Source organism: Mustela lutreola, chromosome 4 (genome assembly GCF_030435805.1).
Source record: "Mustela lutreola isolate mMusLut2 chromosome 4, mMusLut2.pri, whole genome shotgun sequence".
Classification (NCBI taxonomy): domain Eukaryota; kingdom Metazoa; phylum Chordata; class Mammalia; order Carnivora; family Mustelidae; genus Mustela; species Mustela lutreola.
This window is the reverse complement of record NC_081293.1, coordinates 42,100,450-42,120,576: the sequence shown is the minus strand read 5'-3', so window position 1 is coordinate 42,120,576 and position 20,127 is coordinate 42,100,450. Positions and strand designations below refer to the sequence as shown.

Sequence of the window (20,127 nt, the reverse complement as noted above, 5' to 3'; positions counted from 1 at the left end):
CTCTCCAAGTTGTTTAAGACCCAAACACTCCTGCCAGCGGAGAATGACAGGTGGTTGCTATGACCCTGTGACCCAGAGTTTCTGCTGCCACAATACTCCCTCCCTCCCGGGGGTGCTGGTCACAGCTTGGGGCTTCCTAACACCAATCAGGAATGTGGGAAGGCCTCAGCCCCATAACACCCAGGCTGTGAGGGCCCCAGATCGGATAAACACTAATTAGGGCTCACCACACCCTCCTGAAAAGCTCTGAGGGCTGAGAGAGCAGGCAAGTGGGGAGGCGGCTTCAGACTCCTGCCCTAGGCCTGGATGGCATGAACAGGGACTTGGGAGGACTTTTCTTCCATGACCCCTGGCCATTGGGGTCACACTCCCCAGCCCTCTGCTCCCTCTACTCTTTGTTCCACCCACTGGTCAGTCAGGGCTCACTGCCAAGCACATCAGTGACAAGGGGGAGGGAATAGAAGTTTAGCAAGAGCTTGCACACATGACCCTACCGACTGTCAGTGACATGGCCAGGAAGGCATGGCTGTCCCCATTCTACACATGAGGAAACTGAGGCTCAGGTTGGGCCAATGACTAAAGGGTATGGCACAAGGCATGTGGCTTGAGGCATCTCTCCCCATCCTGAATAACTAGGGAGGCAGCCTGGTCCCTTGAGCATGTGATGTATCAGGAGCTGGTGGAGTGGCTTTCTGGAATTCTGGCTAGGGCCACCAGACACACCTCCCCTAGTGGTGGTGGGGTCCTCCATCTACTCTTCTAGGACCTCCTGGGGGACACTGGGCCTCTGCAAGAAGCCAGGCCCCAAGGTGCAGGGATGGCCAGGCTCCCTCCTGGGCTAGTTGCTCCCGTTCTGGCTGTTCAGGTGCTCAGGTGCTCCTGTGAGTGAGAAGCAGCTGACGGCAAGCCAGGGGTGACTGTGTTTCTGGTTAATGCTACATCCTCCTCAGCCTAGGGCAAGGTACCATGATGAGGCCCCTACCCCTCACCCCTCAAATTTCTAGTGAAAGCTGCAGAGACTGCGGAGCTGAGGTCTTGGGGCCCAGTGGCCACCACTTCACTTGTGTTCCTGGCCTGAGCAGCCATCTAGGTCCCCAGGTCCCCAGGCTCTCAAGCCCCTAACTAGGCCACCCTGGGGAACCTGAACAGCAGGCTGGAAATCCTAGGTCTTGTCTGGGAGTGCACCAGTGCCAGGGATGTGGGAAGCTCAAAACTCAGGGGGCTGGCAGGGGTCCCCAGTTGCCTCTCATCCCGCAAACAAGTCAGGCCTCCTGCTTTGGGGGAGGGACATGACCCAGAGCTGACTTCTCTGTCCAGTCCCTGACCCTCACAGGGTCCCAGAATACAGGGTGTAGGGGTCTCATACTGCCAGAGGGGCAAGGTTGCCCTCACAGCACTGGGGGGGCCCCACCCAGCCTCCTCCTCCTGCCGCCGCCTACGATGACTAACCAGCTGATCTCCTACTTGGCTTAGGCGGGGGCCCCATGCTCCAGAGCCCAGGCAGGCATCAGGGGCATCTATAAAAGGACGCAGGGCCAGGCCCTAGCATCCTGCTTGCTTGCCACCTGTCATCTCACGATGCTGGGAGGTCTGGGGAAACTTGCTGCTGAGGGCCTGGCCCACCGCACTGAGAAAGCCACTGAGGAAGCTGGTAAGAAGCCCGAGGCTCCTTTGACTGGGGCCCTTCTCCTAGGGCTGGGAGGGTTGGGGCCTGTTGAAAGCGGATCCCAGTAGATTGAAGGTAGGCCTTGGCCCCTCGACAACCCTGGCCAGTCAGCCCCACAAGGACAGAATGGAAGTGATGGGTATGGAAGCTAAGGAGGGCAGCTTGGGTGGAGTCATGAGGGGTCTAGTACCCCAAACAGTCCTCTCCAGGTCAGACCCATTTCTGGAGTCTGTGACTGAGGGCAGAAGGGACTCCAGCTCAGGGGACATGGGGAGAGCCCTGGTGCTTGGGTGAGCTTTGGGTAGCTAGAATCTGTCCGTCTGGAAACCTGGGAGCCCTTCTGTATCAAAAACAGCCTATTTTGAATATCCTCTATAGAAAAAGGAAAAATGGATTTTTATTTTTACCATCAATTTAAAGCTTCAAGCATTTCTTCACTAAGAAACCACCAAGTCTGATTCTGTTCAATGTCAGCCCCTAGGGTTTATCCAAAGGACATTTTGAATTTCTTCCAAGTCCCCAGAAACCCTTTCTTGTACGCGGACTCCCACAGTTGTATGCAGGAGATGAGTCTGGGTCCCAGTGGGCATTTTGTGAAACACAGCCCCGTGTCCGAGTTGGCCGCTGTGGTTCCTCCTGGCTGGCTGCGGCAGACACGTCTGTCTTTCATCGGTTAAGCTGCAGCTGGCCTTCCCTGCCCAGTCACACCTGCCACTGGCTCTGAGCTTAGTCCCACCCCTAGTCCGCAGGTGAGGGAACCAAGCAGCACACAGTGGAGGTAGAATCAGAATCCGTTCTTCTGACTCCCAAATCTTGCTGTTCTAGCCACTGCCCCCCAAACGTCAGACAACTCCTAGGCGGTCAGAGAGTTCTTTCCTGCTGGAGGAATTGCTCTGGGGCCTTGGTTTTGCTGTAGATAGCTTTGGGATTTGGCCTCCTGCTGCAGCTTCCATTGGGCTGAGGCAGGCCAGCAGCGCGCCCGAAGGTGCCCTCATCTGGGAGACAGGCTCCACCTTGGCCCCAGGCCCCCAGCTGGCAGGAGGGCCTGCTCTTCTGCATTCCAGGCCTTGCCAGGCTGGCCAGGGGCCATGGAGAGCCCCATGCCTTTGTCTGGCTCACCTCAGCTTGTGTCCCAGCAGCCAGGACCCATGGGTGTCTTTGAAGCAAGCCCGCTGGGGCTCCTTCCTATGGGCTGCCTCGTCCTGCCTGCGGTGATGTCCAGGATATCCAGAGCGGTCTGGGTACCATGTTGAGAAGAAGCTGGCTTGTACTGTGTTTTCACTGTGAGCTTCTCCTCTTTGCAGTTCATGCCGTGGAGGGGGTGGTCAAGGAGGTGGTGGAACACGCCAAAGAAGCTGGAGAGAAAGGTACGGCTGGGGCTGGAACCAGGGAAGGAGAGAAGCGAGGTGCTGGGGGCAGTCGTTCTTTACCTAAGCAGGTCAAACCCTGACCTTGATGATGCATCCTTTCAGGCAGTATGCAATTACCAACACTCATCTGAGACCACAGACTGTACTTTGCTAAAGCAAGATCTATCCAGACAGTTCTTTCTGGGGCATGTTAAGACAGTGTCACAAACGACTATGTGGCAGCAGGCTCGGACAAAAACCATTTCAGACATAAAATTCTCTATTTATATAAATATAAATTTACAGAAGTGTGTGTGTGTGTGTGTGTGCGCTATAGTACAGTGATGTAAAAATAGCTCCTTCCTTACAACAAAAGAGATTCTAGAGGGATCAAGGGCTCTGTATTAAATACGTGAAATTGTTAAATTGTTAGAAGAGAAGGTAATCTGGATTATCTGGGAAAGGATAAATTGGATAATCTGGGAAAGGAGAGGATTGTTTTAACTATGACAGAAAACCTAACAGCCATAAAAGAAATATTAGGTAAATCTGACAATACAAGATTTCTAAATTTTCCATAAAAAAAAAAATGGGATGAGCTAAAAGAAAAACCACACACTGAAGAAAAGCATTTGTAAATAGAAACGAACTGATATAAAAATGACCAGAAGACAGAAGCAGGCAGCTGACAGAGAAATGAGGTCTGAGTAGGCAGTGCGCCCTTAAGGGGAGCAAATGCTGTCTTGCTCTGGACTGCAGAAACCCAAGTTGTGGGGGGAAATAAAACCACACTTGAATGCATTCCTCTGTGAGCCCCGATGCCCTCTGTCCCGTTGGGGCTCCTCCAGGGCACAATCTAGTAAGAACCACATCCCACAGGCCACTCTAGCCCTACCAGCTGGAAATGTTTACTTAGCTCACCGGACATTATTCCTCTTTCTTCCTGACAGCCATTGCCGATGCCTTAAAGAAGGCCCAAGATACAGGGGACAAGGTGGTGAAGGAAGTTACTGAGACGGTGACTAACACAGTCACAAATGCTGTCACCCATGCAGCGGAAGGCCTGGGCAAACTGGGACAGTGAGCACATCCACCTCCAGGGGACTCTTCCTGAATCTCAATAAAAAGCTGTGAAATGTGTACACCGAGCCCTGGATTTTTTCCTGTTTGGATGGAAACCCTGCCCGTGTCCCCAGTGGCCACTCTGCAGGGGCAGGGGACCCGCATGTTGGCAGTTTCTGGGGGTCAGTAGGACCCCATGGTTAATCAGTTGTGCTGCCCTCACATTACGATTTCTCACATCAGCAAGGAGCTCTGGAAGAATCGTTAGTGTCTGTGCAACATTTCAAAAATGGTTATTTTCCTAGACACTATATATAGCTTTCAGACACCTCTATGCTTCCAGGACATCCCAAGGGAGGGACATAATTCAACTCACATGTTCTTTGGGTTTTCCTTGAAGTGTTCTTATAGGTCTCAAGGAAGATCGCGGACCAACCTGATGGAGAGTGTAGCTGGGCAGCTCAGACTGTTTGAGATGCTTCACATTCTGAAAGAGACTTTAGAGAAGCATTTGAGCTGGACAGACAGTCATAGAATCAGGTCAAGTAGTAACTGAGTCCACTGCTTACTGGCCGTGGAAGCCACTGTTGGATCTTTCCCCAGAGACTTTTTCATGCCCAATTGATAGCAGTGGCCAAGAATGCCTGGCCTCCTCCCCTTCCTGCCATGAGGGGTCAGCACCATACAGTTAAACCTATGTGGAAGCAGCATTTAGCTTAACATTTTGGATTTTAAAAAAGAAAATGATTTGTAAAGAAGAGGCATCGCTTATTTATCTTGCCGGAAATTACTTGTTCTTCGCAGAAATGAGAAGAAAAGATGTTTAAGGAGCATGTCAGTTGGTCACCACATGTCTGGCTTTTTTAAAGTGGCTTCACAAGTCTTGAACAGCCCAGGAATATCCAATATCCTAGCTTGGAACACTTGCCACTGTCCAGCTAGATCTGGACTCTACTTCTTGGTTTTGTTCCTGAAGACTTTTGAATTCCCTCAGTCTAAATCCTAGCTCAAAAAAGGTGAGAGCGTTGTGGGCAGCAGAATAAACTGGACAGCAATTTCTCTTGCCAAGACTTGATGCTTCTGGTGTACACAGGTACACACAGATGCCTAGAGGGCGGACACACAGGTGCATCATGGCATGTCTGTAATAGCAGGAGGTGGAAACACCCTAGCATACCAGGCAGAAGTCAGGCAAATTTTGCTCTGCTTAGTAGGGTTGATGCCTAATTTAGATTTGACACCTCTTACTTCTAATGTATTGTAAGCCATATCCCAACTTGAAAAAAATGGGACCTTGTCTAGAGGGCCACCAACAGGAACTGGTTAACAACTGTTGCATATATATTTATACATATGTATATATGTATATGTATATATGTACATATATATATATATATGCAACAGTTGTTAACCAGTTCCTGTTGGAACTGGTTACATATATATGGAACTGGTACATATATATGTACATATGTACATATATATGCAACAGTTGTTAACCAGTTCCTGTTGGTGCATATATATATATATATATATATATATATATGCAACAATTATATATATATTCCATGTATATATGTGGAATGTCCAGAAAAATGAGGAATATGTAATATACTGTATGGGAATATGTCCACATAAATTACAAATTATGGAAAATATGTTTGTAGGAGGAGTTCATTTAAGTAAAGCAAACTCAAACTTGTGGAAGAAGAGGAAAAAACTGGTAGCATGTATCTAGCAGACATATTAATACTGTTCCTCTCTGTATCCATGGGAATATGAGATACTTATAATACTTATTTGTCAGAGACAGAGAGAGCACAAGCAAAGGCAGCAGCAGATAGAGCAGGCAGGGGGAGAAGCAGACTCCTCACTTAGCAAGCGATCCAATATGGGACTCGATCCCTGGACCCTGGGATTATGACCTGAGCTGAAGGCAGACACTCACCAGACTGAGCCACCCAGGCATCTTAAGATATCTTCATTTTCTCCATGACACAGTTCCATGATGCTTGAATTTAAGAGCAAACCAACACAGACAGATTTTTAAATGTTTTTGAGGGCACATATTAGCTTATTCAAGATCATTTGCTGGTTAAGTGCTACTCAGTGTTTATTGGCTTTCAAACCTTGTTATTACTACTTGGTGACAAGGTAAGTGAGAACAGAGCATTTAGAAACTTTTACAAAAATCTGATATTGCCAGGACCTCCATCTGCTGCGTGACCAGCAGATGATGCTTGTTGAATAGGGTAGAGACCAGCTCTGGGTTGTTGAACTTGCATGGCAAGTTGTATGTGAACTAGTCACATGAAGGAGGACCACATACCCCAATGTATTAGATTAGCAAACAAAATAAAATTGGTCCTTTGCCACGGAGAGCTGGAGAAGCACTGCCCATGGTTCCTTAAGTTCACCTTGCAGTGTGCTGTTCTAGAATAAGAACTTCTCCCACTTTCTCTTTACTGTCTGTTATGCAATGAGTGGTATGACATCAGCCTCAGACAAGCTCTAAATGTGTTAGAAAAAACAATAGGTGGTGATGTCCAAGCAATAGGCAGAGCAGGGACCTCCAAAAATTTCCTCGTCCATAAAAGTAATGAGAAAACTGGCAAAAATATGATCAGAATAAAAAATTTTTTTTCCAGAATTCTTAACCAAAGACTTACAGCAATCCAGGGAGCACTTATGTAAAACAAATTAAAAACAAATAAACAAAGTCTTCTTAAGCATGGCAAGCTCTGTGATGTTTTTAACTTACCCTATTCTGCCCCCCACCCCCCCAACCCCCACCTTCTCCAGTTCCATGAAAACCAACAGCCTAGCGGTTACTGGAAAGAGCTGAAGAAGCTCCATTTCCAGAAAACTGTGCTTATTTCACTTGACTGGTGGTTCCAGTAAGACCTCATTGCAAGGCTGCCTTTATTTTTCTCTACTAGGAGCTCCCCCAATGTAAATAGCTTTTCCCCTGGGGTTGTTTGTCATAAAACAATTAGAGGCAATTAAAAAAAAAGATTTCATTTATTTGTCAGAGAGAGAGAGGGCATGAGTGCACAAGCAGGGGGAGCAGTAGGCAGAGGGAGTAGCAGGCTCCATGCTGAGCAGAGAGCCCAATGCAAGACTTGATCCCAGGATGCTAGGATCATGACCTGAGCTCAAAGCAGACACCCAACCCACTGAGGCACCCAGGCCTCCCTAGAGGCAATTTTTTTAAGCTGGTGGCCTCACTGGATAACAGTTTGGGAAATCAATAGGCTAAACAAAGCAAAGAGCTTTAAAGGAAAAACTGGGGAATGAAATGTTCATAGGGACTTCAAAAATTCCAGTACATTTCCGGGAATCTAGAAGGCCATGCACATGTGTAGGGCTGTGCATGCGCTCATTAAAGACTGGAAAAGGCTCGAAGCTCTCACCTTTAAACAACCTTGAGGCTCTGTGTGAGAAGGAAGTGAAAACCAAAGCAGAAATATAATCTGCCCAGCTGAGTTTTAAAGGTAAGGCCCAACCTGCACAGAGTTCCTTGGCAACGATGGGAGACCTACTGATTCTGGATAAATCTCTGTCCAGTCATCAGCTAACGATTAAGCTACCTGAAGAGAAACTTCAATGGCAAAACACAACAAAGAAAAGAGACTGTAGAATTATTTCAGAAAAGCCACTACACAAACACTTAGGAACAAAAAACAAGGTATCTGGGAGGAGGGGTGTGGAATCTGATTTCAGAGTTGCCACATTATTCACTATGTGTAGTTTTCAGAAAATGAATATTATGCAAGGAAAGACATTGTGACTCATTTAAGGGGTGGGGGAGGAAACTGTGCCTAAGTAAGCCCAAATATTGGACTAATCAGAGATTTTATTTTTTTCCCCAAAGAATTAAAATCAATTATTCTAAACATGTTCAAAGAGCTAAAGGAAACCACATCTACAGAATTAAAGTATATGATCAATACCAAATAGAGAGTACACATGGACAGAAATTATAGAAAGGCATGAAATAGTTATTCTAGAATTCAAAGTACAACTGAAATAAAACAATCAGATGTGAACAGGCTCATGAAAGAATCTGTGAATTTGAAGATATGTCAGATGAGATGATCGAACCTGAGGAAAAGAAAGCCAAACAAATGAAGAAAAATAAAGAGGATCAGAGACACATGCATCACTGTGCACCATGGGGGTACCAGTCAGAGAGGAGAGAAAGAGGCAGGAAAAGTATTTGAGTAAATACTGATTGAAAACAAATTTGATGAAAATCCAAGCTCAACGAACTCCAAGTAGGAAGACCCAATTAGATGTGTACCAGGTATATCCTAATCAAACTGTTTGAATTAAGACAAAGAATCTTGAAACAGAAAAAGAAGGCATCACATAAAAGGAAGGTTCAATGAGATTAAGAGGTAACTTCTCATCAGAAACCGCAGAAGCCAGAGGCAGGAGGATCACCTACTCAAAGTGTTGAGAGAGACAGTCCGCCAGGAGTTCTAATTATTAAGCAACCACAGCCTTTTCACCCCATGCAGGCAGTCTACTTAACCCATAGGACCACGGCTCATGCCACTGACTCTGTTGTCACCAGGGGAGACCTGGTGGCCCTAGGCCTTGATCTGTCCCACCAGCATCATGACCTGCTGTGGGGCTGTCGAGATCCAAATACCACCAGGCTCCTGCAACTCCCTGATTGCTGTCGTCTATGCTAGCCCTCTGCAGGGGAGGCTTCCCAGTGCAGGGTGCGCTCTGGGCAGCACCCATCTTCACTCCACTCACAGGATACTTGCTGTGAGCAGGTTTCATCAGAAACTTTGGCCACCTTGCAACAAGACTCCTTGGATGTTTCTGGGGGTTCAACTCTAAGTTAGTGGGTTTTAATTCATTTATTTTTAATTGAGGTGAAATTTACATAATATACAATTAACCATTTTCAAGTGTATCGTGCAGTTGCATTTATATATTCACAATGTTGCAAACCATCACTTAAGTTTTAAAACTTTGTTATCACCTTGGGGCGCCTGTGTGGCTCAGTCGGTTGAGCATCTGACTCTTGGTTTTGGCTTGGGTTGTGATCTTGCGATTGTTGGACTGAGCCCCGTGATCAGCTCTGTGCTCAGTGGCAAGTCTGCTTGGGATTCTTTCACCTCTCCCTCTTCCCCTCCCCCAAATTGTGTGTGTGCACTGATAGCTAACTCTTCAACCAACCAACCAAGCACAGAAACTGTCTCAGAGGGGTGCCTGGGTGGCTCGGTGGGTTAAAGCCTCTGCCTTAGGCTCAGGTCAAGATCCCAGGGTCCTGGGATCAAGCCCCACATCAGGCTCTCTGCTCAGCAGGGAGCCTGCTTCCTCCCCTACTTGTGATATCTGTCAAATAAATAAAAAACAAAACAAAAAACCCAAAAAGCTGTCTCAGAAAAACACCCCATACTCCTAAGCAGCCATTCCTCACTCTCCCAGCTCCTGGTAACCATGAATCTGCTTTCTATATCTGTGAATGCCTATTCTGGGTACAGAGTATATAAGGATCATATAGTATGTTGACTTTCTGCGTCTGACTTCCTTAGCATGTTTTCAAGGTTCATCTAAGTTGTGGTGTGTTATCACCACTCCTCTCCTTTTAATGGCTGAATAATATCCCACTGCATGTACATACCACTTTGTTTTTCATCAGTTATGTTGGGAACTGTGGGTCTTTGTACATGTTTTTATCACACTCAGAAGTTCTCGGGATGCCTGGGTGGCTCAGTCAGTTGAGCATCTGTGTTCATTTGGCAACGTGAATGCGTTTCTGCTGGTCGTATCTGAGGTGCCACTGGCATCTAATGGAGGCCAGGGATGTTGTTAAACATCCTACAAAGCACAGGGTAGTCCCCCAAACAAGGAACTACCCGGCCCCAACTATCAACAGCATGGAGATTAAGAAACTGCCTAAACCACTGTGTAAGCTTTGAACATCAATACAAAGGAGCCAATAAAAGTAATTTGTGGAAAAAAAATCCCAACACTCATATTACAAAGCAAAAAAGGCTTTCACAGGGGTCTCTGTCCAAGGCCCATAGATGCAGCTCCCTTCCTCTGCCATGGCTGGACTGTCTGAACGTATAGCATAGCCAAGAAGTCTACCAGGGAGGTTTAGGGAATAATGAATTTACTTAAAGCTACTAAGTTAATAGGCTAAGGTTTTTGTATAAAAAGTCTATCACCAATCCTAGTAATTTGAGTTACCAGAAGCACTGTTAAGGAAAAAAAATAAAAAATTGCCTCCCAAACTGAAAACCAAGCTTTTCCGTCTCACTTCCCTGAACTCTTCCTGTTGGATAATTAGAACACATTTTCGTGCAGGGCTTCACCCGGCAAGAGCGAAGTATTCTTCGCATGTCACCTGAGCCACCTGTGGCTATTTCAGAAGCAATTAATTTTAGAGTATTATATGTAATTTTAAAAAATTATGAGTAGTAAATAAACTAGAAAATTTCAGTGAAGCTGAAAGACTAACTTACCAGGATTTTCAAACTCAAACCCCTGGAAACCAAAGTTGACACCAGCACTCTATACAGCTAGCAAGCATGATTCAGGTTTCCTAACATTAGTATCTGCAACCAACATCAACATCTACCTAATCTTTAAATAACCACTACAAAGGGGCACCTGGGTGGCTCAGTTAGTTGAGTGTCTGTCTTTGGCTTGGGTCATGATCCCAGGATCCTGCGACTGAACCCCACATTGGGCTCTCCACTCAGTGGGGAGTCTGATTCTCCTCACTCTCCCTCTGTGCTCGCTCTCTCTTGAATAAAAATAAACAAACAAAAAACCACGTACTAATAGTCCCAATGTTGTTAAGACAAAGGCCACCATGAAGACTTACCATCCCCTTTTCACACCTGGTAGGACTGCAAGTAGACAGAGCAGCCTGGGAAGGGGTGCCTGTGTGCCTGGTGTCAGGGGGCTTCTTTACCTACTGCCTGACTTGATGCTCAGAACCGCAGGTGTTCTAGACAGAACTGGGACAACAAAACAGACAGTCCAGCTGGAAGCTGAGCTCCAGATTTGGCAGCTAAGTGAGTGACTGGTGGAGTCAGGTCTAGGATCTAATTCTGCCAACCATGGTTAGTATTCTGCCTTAAGGTGTTATAAGCTGTTATAAGCTGTTATAAGCTCAATTATTAGAAACAAATCCCTGATCACTGAAAAGTTCCTTCATTAAAAAAGGCACTAAAAATTACCTGGGTATATCAGCTTTGAGTACCAGAACCTCCTCCCCAAGAATAGCCATTGATACCGCTTAACAGAATGAAACACAAAAGAATTCGAGAATTAAATCTGGGCGGCTCATAATATATAGTGGAAAGAAATGTTATACAGGTGGTTCCAAAAATTTCAGAAACCCAACTTAGTTTAACTATATACAGGAAGTTACTCTTAAATATGAAAACACAGAAACACAGGAAGCATAAGCTTTGGAAAAGGTAGACTTTTAATAACTGCTTTTATCACCAGGTTAAGTCATGCAGTTACAAAGTAGTTAGAAATTTCTGAAAGGATATTGTGTTTAAAAAAAAAAAAAAAAAGCTCATTCTTACATAAATAATATCTAGTACTCCATTGGGACACTACTGTTCAAAAGGCCCTGGCGAAATAACTCCCAAACAAAACACTCAACCCAAGGTTGTTTCCAGCCTAGTGGTAATGACGTTATACACAGAATCCAGTCCTCTCAAAGAGGACACCAAGTCAGGCCGAGTCGGGCTCATTGGTAGGGCTCGGAGCCGCCAGCTAGACTCCAAAGTGGGAGCCCAAGTGGTTTTTTTCTGGGACACTGTACTCGAATTATTGTTCAATTAGACAACACAGTAGATCTTCAAAAGAGAACAATTAATTAACATGATAAGGAGGTTACTGCACTCTTTGGACTATGTGTCATAATTGCAGTTAGTAAATTCTGACAGTCTTAACAAAAATAGCCTCCACCATTTGCAGGTATGAAGATAACTTAATTCTCCATCAGACTTTTCATTTTTTGCTGGACAATACATGATTGATAAGCTATAAATGATACTGTTTTATATTATAAAAATACTAGCTTTTTTTTTCATTTATTACGTTTATAGGCATTCACTGCTTGAGTCAAGGTTAGGCTTGGTAAGTGATTAAAGGCAGTTTTATTACAGCAGCATGTACTTATTTTATTCTAAGAGAATAAAATGCATAAAGAGAAACAGCTTTTATTTTTGTCGCAATCTGTAAAACTGAGTTATTTTGCTGATGTAAAATACCAGTAACTCACTTGAGGACCATGCCACCTTCTGAAAATGCCCCACACCCGTGGCTCAGAGGCGGCCAAGTTCCAGGATGTGCCAGACTCGTCCAGAGCTGAAGCAGCAAGCAACTGGCTGCTCTTGGCTAACAGGTGTGTTCCTGGCCCCAGCTCTGACCGTACTGAAAGTAGCCGCAAAGCACAGCAGCACAGACAGACGGGAGAGACCTTCATTTAACAGCCAAATACCTATATGGCTCTCTGGCCTAGGGAATTCCTACTTCCATATTCATCAGCTTACATATGATCCCCTAACCTTAATTTCTTTTTTCTCGAAGGGGCTGATTTCAACTGACTTGTTGAGAATGATGTCCATTTATCTAGTAAGTCGAGAGAGAGAGAGATAGAGAGAGAGAGAGATTTCTGTGGTTATATGTAAACTTGTGAAGGGTCTGCAGATGAAGAGGGGAAGAGGGCAGTGAAGAGGTCAGGCACACTCTGTCTATGTGAAGGTCACACCAGCTTCATTGTACACCTTGAAGACTTTCTCAATGGCGTTGACGTAGGCAGCCGTTCTCAGATCCAAACCCAGATTGTACTTCATGGCCGTGCGCATGATTTGCTGGAAGGCCAGAAAAAACACAGTGAGGACAACCCTGACCCCAGCAGCTGGGCCATGGCCATGAACACAGAAGGAGCAAATGGGCCCCGGGAGGTGAAGCCACCCCCATGTCCATGCGAGACTCTGGCCACTGAACCCCACTGGGAAGGACGAACTCTCCACAGACTAATACATGTTACCAATTAGGTGGCACTGAGCAGTTGCTCTCAAATATGAACCGTCTCTCTGTCCCGTCAGACATCCTGTTAGCTGGACTGAGCTCACTGTCACACTTGGTGATGATTCTACAGAACTAAGAATGGGGTGGTGCTGAAAACGTTCTGGCCTGAGCGGGGATGGCTACGTAGTCTTGGGAAGATAAAGTTGAAGACTGTGTACTTTAAAAGGGTGAATTTATGGCATGTCCATGATATCACATTAAAAGAAACATTAACAGCAAGCACCACATTTAATGTCTGCTTATGCGATTTCAACTTAAAGCCAGGTGGAAAGAATCTAAACTCAAGAAGAAATCAGGAAAACTGGACTCAAATTGTGTTTAAGGTACTGAAATAAGGACCAAATGGTCAAAAATCCTTTTTCTTACAGCCAATTCCCTCGTGAGGTGGTTCCCTGCCGACCCAACAGAGTGGTGTTACAGACACCACACATCACTCCCACCTAACCTGCTGTTACCGATTTCCCAGAGCCTGGTGAACCTACTGTAGACAGTGGAAACACTGCCCATCAGGTGAGCCTGAAAAAGTCAGCCTTCTGCTACACGTTCCTGAAGAACATGTGACCAGACCGCACAGTCCGGCCGCCCGGAGGCCACGGCCGAGCGGGGCTCCGTGCAGGAGCAGACTCGCCGAGAGCACCTGCACACGTACCCTGGCAGAGCGCTCCATGGTGTATGCCAAGCCAGAGTGCACGATGTCCTTCTCGGAGGCGCCCTGGGCAGAAAAAGAAGAGCAGTTTAACACCACCACACACAGACACGCTTCATTCATAACCACACAGAGGATTCTTCAATCAATTTACAGCCAGAGAGAACTGTGTAGTCTTTTGGTAAAGACCTATTTAATTCCTATGTGTATCTTTAAAAAAAATTTTCTGTAAGGTATCTAAATAGCTATTTAAATAGTTGTGTGTGGGTTTTTTTGTTTGTTTGTTTTGTTTTTGTTTTTTAAAGATTTTGTTTATTTATTTCAGAGAGAAAGCATGAGAAAGAGTGCAGGCAGTGGGGTAGAGGGAGAGGGAGAAGCATTCTCCCCGACAAGCAGGGAGCTCGATGCGGGACTCGATCCCAGGACGCTGGGATCATGACCTGAGCCGAAGGCAGAGGCTTAAACCACTGAGACACCCAAGCACCCTTAAATAGTTGTGTTTTAATCACAGCTTTGGTTTTCATTATATTTGACAAGCAAGTAACTCATGAAGTAAGATGGTAGAACAATGCACACAGAAGAGCTTGCAGCAGGAAGACATGGGGCGAGTAGCAAGTCCAGCACGAGTCGCCCCTCTGAGAGCAGACGGACCACAGCAGCACGTTACACCGTCTACTTCATGGCTCACCTCTGTTCTGCAGCTAACAGGGACACTGTAAGGGGCCCAGAGAGGAGTCTGGCCGCCTCCAACAGCAGCTCTGTGGAAGGATCCTGGCTACGTACTCAGCAGTGCCACCAATGTGGAAAGCTGAACAGAGCTCAGCAGCTCCTCATTATCCCCTCATTCCACTGAAGAGTGCGCCAACGACCAGAGAAGTTGGCCATGGTTACAAACAGCCATTTTTAGAGCTGGGGGTAACCCAGGGCCTTCGATCACCAAGTCAGCTCATCTTCCCATGCCAATTACTTCCTTAAGTCGATTTGTTTCAAAAGACTCCTCTATCTAGTTTCTAGATGCTTTCTACAATTTTAGGACAATTAATGATCGCCCCCTTTCTAATATGTCCTATCCAGCTGTCAAATACCGATCTGGCTATGCCAGATGAAAACTTAAAAACTGGGTGGCCAACCACAGGGGTCTATGCTGACCTTCGTCTCGTCAGCATTCTTGTCCCTTCAGAAGGTGTGTATCTGTAAAATCTGCATCAACTGAGAAACATCTGGGTCAAACTTTGTTCCGTCCTATCAACTTAGGAAGAAGGAAAAAACAACTCTCCTTCCCAAGTGGGATTACTGCTCTTTCTCACTCACTCATTCCCTCGTGAAACATTCATGGAGCAGCTACTACCTACCAGGCACTCTTCTAGGCACTGGGGGCAGAGCAGAAAACAAAATAATGAAAATTCTCTGTTCTCGCGGCGTTGATATTCTGGTGGAGGGAGTCCGCCTATTTGTGGACTTAAAACCAGAACTGAGGGAGATCACTAAAATTCTGAATTCAGACACTGAAGTGCTCCAGGGCCCGAGGCCTGCCACCACGAAGAGCAGGGAGAGGCAATGAGGACGGCAGAGGGCAAACGCGCAGGAGCGGCTGGGGAAGCAGGAAGACGCCAGTGAGGGTGCAGGGGCTCGGAAGCCAAGAGGAGAAACTATTTCAGGGGGAATGATCACCTAGACAACAGCTGCTGATGAGCGAAGGAAGAGAGGGACAGAAAATCGAACACGGGTGTGGCAGTGCCTGATGCCAGAGGTCATCTGGTCAAGAACAGTTTTGGAGGAGTGGTGAGCGTCAGCGCACGGGGGCAGTACACACAACTCTCAAGGATGTCTGGTATGAGCGAAATAAAAATGGCAAGAACCAAGTTTGGAAGAGGAACTGGGATTGAGATCGAATTTTTTTTTTTAAGACTGCATTAAGCACACTGTCATGAATGACTGCCGATGCGGAAGAGAAGGGAAGGCAGCGCATTTTTGGTGGGTGAAAACAGGCCACTGGGCTTAGATGGAGGTACCCAGAGTCACTGTGGAACCAGAAGAGAGGCGACAGGAGACAAGGTGCAGGCGCCAAGCGCCGGAAGTCTCCTCTGTGGACAGATCCTGGGTCACGTGCTGGAATGCAGGGGAGAAGAGAATGAGAAGGTGGAACAGGGAGAGGCAGGACAACTGCCAGGCAGCGCCGGCTGTAGACTTGAGGTTCGGGTCAGGATGAAGCAGTGGGCAGGGCCTCCAGCCCACAGGGGACAGGTGTGGAGGGAGCAGACTCGGGTTTCATCAGGGTTCAGGTGTTAGCAAGGGGGTATGCTGAGGCAAAACAAGATGAAGGCATGACTTAATGATGCAGTGTGGAGTTTTTAAGTCAGACAACAAGAGGACTGAGTGGAGGTGGGAGTGGGTGGGGTGATGGTCAATGATGAAAGTCCTGGCAGGGCCCGAGCTTGGCTGGGGAGGGGGGAGTGGGAGGGAAGGGGCTGGAATAAAAACCGTTTTTTAAACTAATACCACAAGACTCCTATAATAAGTCAGTAAGAGATGAGAAATAGCAATTCAGTTCAACATCTGAAGCACTGAAAGCATTTGGAAATTCTAAGCCCAACACACTGGGCAAAGATTATTTCAAAAAGGATAATGGGGCGCCTGGGTGGCTCAGTGAAGCTTCTGCCTTCAGTTCAGGTCATGATCTCAGGGTCCTGGGATCAAGCCCCGGCTCGGTTTCTCTGCTCAGCAGGGAGTCTGCTTCCCCCTCTCTCTCTGCCTACTTGTGATTTCTCTGTCAAATAAGTAAGTCAATCTTAAAAATAAAATAAAATTAAATTTAAAAGGATAAAAAGCAAGTCATCATGGCTGTCTTCCTAACTGGCTGTCCTCCTCCCGTAGTCCCTTTCGAGGTTTCAGTACTAGGACACAGGCGGCCACAGGGAGGGGCAGGAAGCCCATCTAAGGGCAGTTAACAAGTCCTGGCAGTGCAGGGACATGTGTGATGAAGGACATGTGCAATTCCCGCATGCAGGGGGATCTTCAGAGCTGGGGTACTCAGGCAGGGAGCGGGTCAGAGCACTGCAGGTAGAGGGACCAGAACTCAGACACAGCTCTGGGAAAGGTGAAGTCTCATTTAGGGCAATGGTTAATACCCAGAGTGGCAAAGCACCTTCTATTCTTCAAAAGAAAACCCTAACTTTCCTTCCATGTTGTAATCTCACCTTGCATTACTTTCTATGACTAAATATTTCATATAAAGACATATTTTATAACTTGGCCATTTCCCAGCCATGTGCATGTAGACGGTTAAATCAAACCTAATTTAAAAACCTGACTGCAAACACTGTTCCACAGACATCACCACATGTGGCATCATTCCTCTCCTTTAGAATGATTTTCTCAGGATCAACCAGGTAAATTCCCAGAGGGGATATTATGACGGTACCCATGGGCAGGAAAACTGTCATAGGTCTTGAGCTTTTCCGGAGAGCAGCACCAATCTGCCTCATCATCAAAATAAAGGTACACTGGGTAGCTCAGTGGGTTAAAGCTTCTGCCTTCGGCTCAGGTCATGATCCTGCGGTCCTGGGATCGAGCCGCATATTGGGCTGTCTGCTCAGCCGGGAGCCTGCTTCCCTCTGTCTCTCTTCCCCCTCCCTCTGTGCCTACTTGTGATCTCTCTCTCTCTCTCAAATAAATAAATAAATAAAATCTTAAAAAAAAAAAAAAAAAAAAGTACACTCTTTCCCCACAGACACAGTGAATGTAAGAATGTAGGATCCATGGATGGTTTTTGCTAGTTTAATACATTAAAGAAAACTTTTTTACTTTGTATTTAACAGCGAGAATGAGCATTTCTTTTTTCCTATGACTTTGTTTTTCATGTCTCTGCCCTTTACCAGGGACGATGTTCTTTGTGACGTGTGTGCGCTCTTACTCTGTCCCGTCAACAGCTAATACACTCAGATCTACCTTTTCTACCTGCTTCCTTTCACGCTTGTTCATGTCCACATAGCAATTTCAATTCTTCGTATAGCTCAATTTCATGTTTACTTTTATTTAGTTTGTTTTGTGTAAAGCTTTTTTAAGTTTTTCAAGACCAGAAGAGCCGTTAATATTTATTTTAAACTATAATTCTTGGGCGCCTGGGTGGCTCAGTGGGTTAAAGCCTCTGCCTGTGGCTCAGGTCATGATCCCAGGGTCCTAGGATCGAGCCCCGCATCAGGCTCTCTGTTCGGCAGGGAGCCTGCTTCCCCTCTCCTCCTTCTCTGCCTGCCTCTCTGCCTACTTGTGATCTCTGTCAAGTAAATAAATAAAAAATCTTTAAAACAAAACAAAACAAAACTGCAATTCTTACTCCGTGTTTAGCATGTGAGGAGAGAGGACTGTACAAAGCACACACAGATTGTCATTACTGCCATGCTGCCGACCACCCTCACCCCGATCCCTCTGCCTGGGTCTACAGAAGAGCGGACTGTGTGTGGAGAGTGTGGACCTGTCACAGCACACTCACCGATATCCTGTCTTGGAACTCGGCTGTAGGTACAATGGGAATAGTTCCACCATGCTTTCCAAATTTTCTTTCCAAGCTCTCTTGAACAGACACTGCAGAAAGCCAAGAGGTGAAGTTAAAATACTGCTAGTAGAAAAAGAAAAAAAAAAGAAGAAGAAGAAGAAGAAGAAGAAGAACCAGAAGTAGTTTCAAAGTTTCAAACTATATTCACAACCCAGAAACTACTAGAGTTTAGAAGCCTTGGGGGATCCTGTGTGGCTCAGTTCGTTAAGCATCTGCCTTTGGATCAGGTCATGATCCCAGGATCTTAGGAAAGAGCCCACACTGGGTTCCCTGCTCAGCAGGGAGCCTGCATCTCCCTCTCCCTCTGCCCTCCCTCTATTCCTCTATTTGTTCCCCACTCTTTCTCCCCAATAAATAAATAAAATCTTAAAAAAAAAAAAAAAAAGACTTCAACACTAATGCCATAAATGGGTTAATCACTTAGAACTCTGCCAGATTCCTATAAATGTGAATTTAGGTCAGTGCTCTGTTTCCATAACACCCATTACCAGGGTTTTTCCTTGGCTCTGTTAAAAAGAAAATGCTGAGGGAAAAAGAAACGGAAATGGATGGAACACTTCACCCAGATTCTCAGAGTAGGCTGAGTGAAGCTCAGTCGGAGGTCTTGGTCTTACTTCAGCTGGATGAAATGAGACCGTTAACTCTGGAGCCTACTCTAGTCAAAGAAAAACTGCATTCTCATCAGAAGACTCCAAAATTCTTGACACTAGAAAGGCCTTAACTAAGAGCAACCAGAGGTCAAAATGAGTGAGTATCAACAGGAGTTCCTGGTTTATTAAAAGGAAACTCTTTCTACTTACTAACTTGTAGATTATGTTAGGGGAACATTATAGCATAGAATAAACATCTGGACAGAAATTTATTTGAGAGAGTTAGTAAGTTGACTACCCATAAAGAAATCATGTATTTTTGGTCCTAAGACTCATGAGACAATAATATAATTTCCTATTCTGAGATTAAGTTCTCTGGGATTACAAAAAGGAAATTAGTCCTTTTTAAGTATAAGCTTTTTTCAGCCTTTTAGCAGGCCCCAAGGATGATTTCTGAACAAGGAATGGCATGAGAACTCACTCAGCAAGTGGTAGTTAGAATCCCTTTCATATTTGAAGGTCAAACGGCCATAGCTGACATGATTTAGATTCTTCAGCCACTCAAAGTAAGACACTGTCACTCCTCCAGCATTCAAGTAGAGATCCTAGACAGAGAAATACAGGGAAGACACCAAAGAAATGAGCAGATGATGGCTTCAAAATGTTTTCAGTGGACATCAGGACTCCATTTTAGTATTAAGCAAATTAAGCCTTAAACTTCCCAAATATACCTTAGATTATATCAGGAATTTCACACTTAAATTTAACAAACATCCTTTCTAATTCACTAGAGGTTTATCAAACAAGCATTTGATTAGCTTTGGTTAGAGCATGTTCTCCACCAACCACTGGATTGCCCAAAGGGTGCCTCACCAGAAAGATCAGCATTCCTTCTCCTACTATCTAAGGGCAGTCTTATTTCAGCTAACCTGAATTTCTTAAGTGCTTTTGACAAAAGTTTAAATGCATCACCAATCCACATTCACTTCCTCTTGCAAATAATCTTCCGGTATAGACCCCAAGCTCACACACTGATAACCTAAGCACATATTCTTTCTATGTGCTTTCTGAGTAAAGCAGCAAGGGACATTTGAAATGCACAAGGTTAGAAATTATAGAAAAGCTTAGAGTTCAAGTTAGAATTCATATTTCTAGCACAATATACGTTTTTTATATAA

At 45.6% G+C, this 20,127-nt stretch overlaps 2 protein-coding genes across 2 annotated transcripts in view; one reads left to right on the top strand and one right to left on the bottom strand.

The window, feature by feature from the left end:
- The first annotated feature begins 859 nt into the window (after positions 1-859).
- FAM25A (family with sequence similarity 25 member A) lies at positions 860-4,149 on the top strand. Its single transcript, XM_059169695.1, has 3 exons — positions 860-1,651; positions 2,971-3,033; positions 3,966-4,149. Exons 1-3 carry the CDS (start codon positions 1,579-1,581, stop codon positions 4,097-4,099), a joined length of 270 nt encoding a protein of 89 aa, XP_059025678.1. The 5' UTR covers positions 860-1,578; the 3' UTR covers positions 4,100-4,149.
- Positions 4,150-11,521: 7,372 nt separating this feature from the next.
- The window catches only part of GLUD1 (glutamate dehydrogenase 1), a 37,014-nt gene continuing 28,408 nt past the window's right edge, over positions 11,522-20,127 (bottom strand). Inside the window, exons 10-13 of the mRNA XM_059169694.1 lie at positions 19,431-19,554; positions 18,297-18,388; positions 13,811-13,873; positions 11,522-12,941 (exon numbers count right to left, since the gene is read on the bottom strand). Of these exons, the coding sequence (XP_059025677.1) occupies positions 12,822-12,941; positions 13,811-13,873; positions 18,297-18,388; positions 19,431-19,554 (399 nt within the window). The 3' untranslated portion in view covers positions 11,522-12,821. The remainder of the gene's footprint in view (positions 12,942-13,810; positions 13,874-18,296; positions 18,389-19,430; positions 19,555-20,127) is intronic.

What these genes read in the sequence shown, in the direction of transcription:
- FAM25A (XM_059169695.1), top strand. Translation starts at nt 1,579, where the DNA reads ATGCTGGGAGGTCTGGGGAAACTTGCTGCTGAGGGCCTGGCCCACCGC. An exon ending in GAAAGCCACTGAGGAAGCTG is followed by an intron (nt 1,652 to 2,970) that starts GTAAGAAGCCCG and finishes TCCTCTTTGCAG; the next exon opens with TTCATGCCGTGGAGGGGGTG. An exon ending in CAAAGAAGCTGGAGAGAAAG is followed by an intron (nt 3,034 to 3,965) that starts GTACGGCTGGGG and finishes TCTTCCTGACAG; the next exon opens with CCATTGCCGATGCCTTAAAG.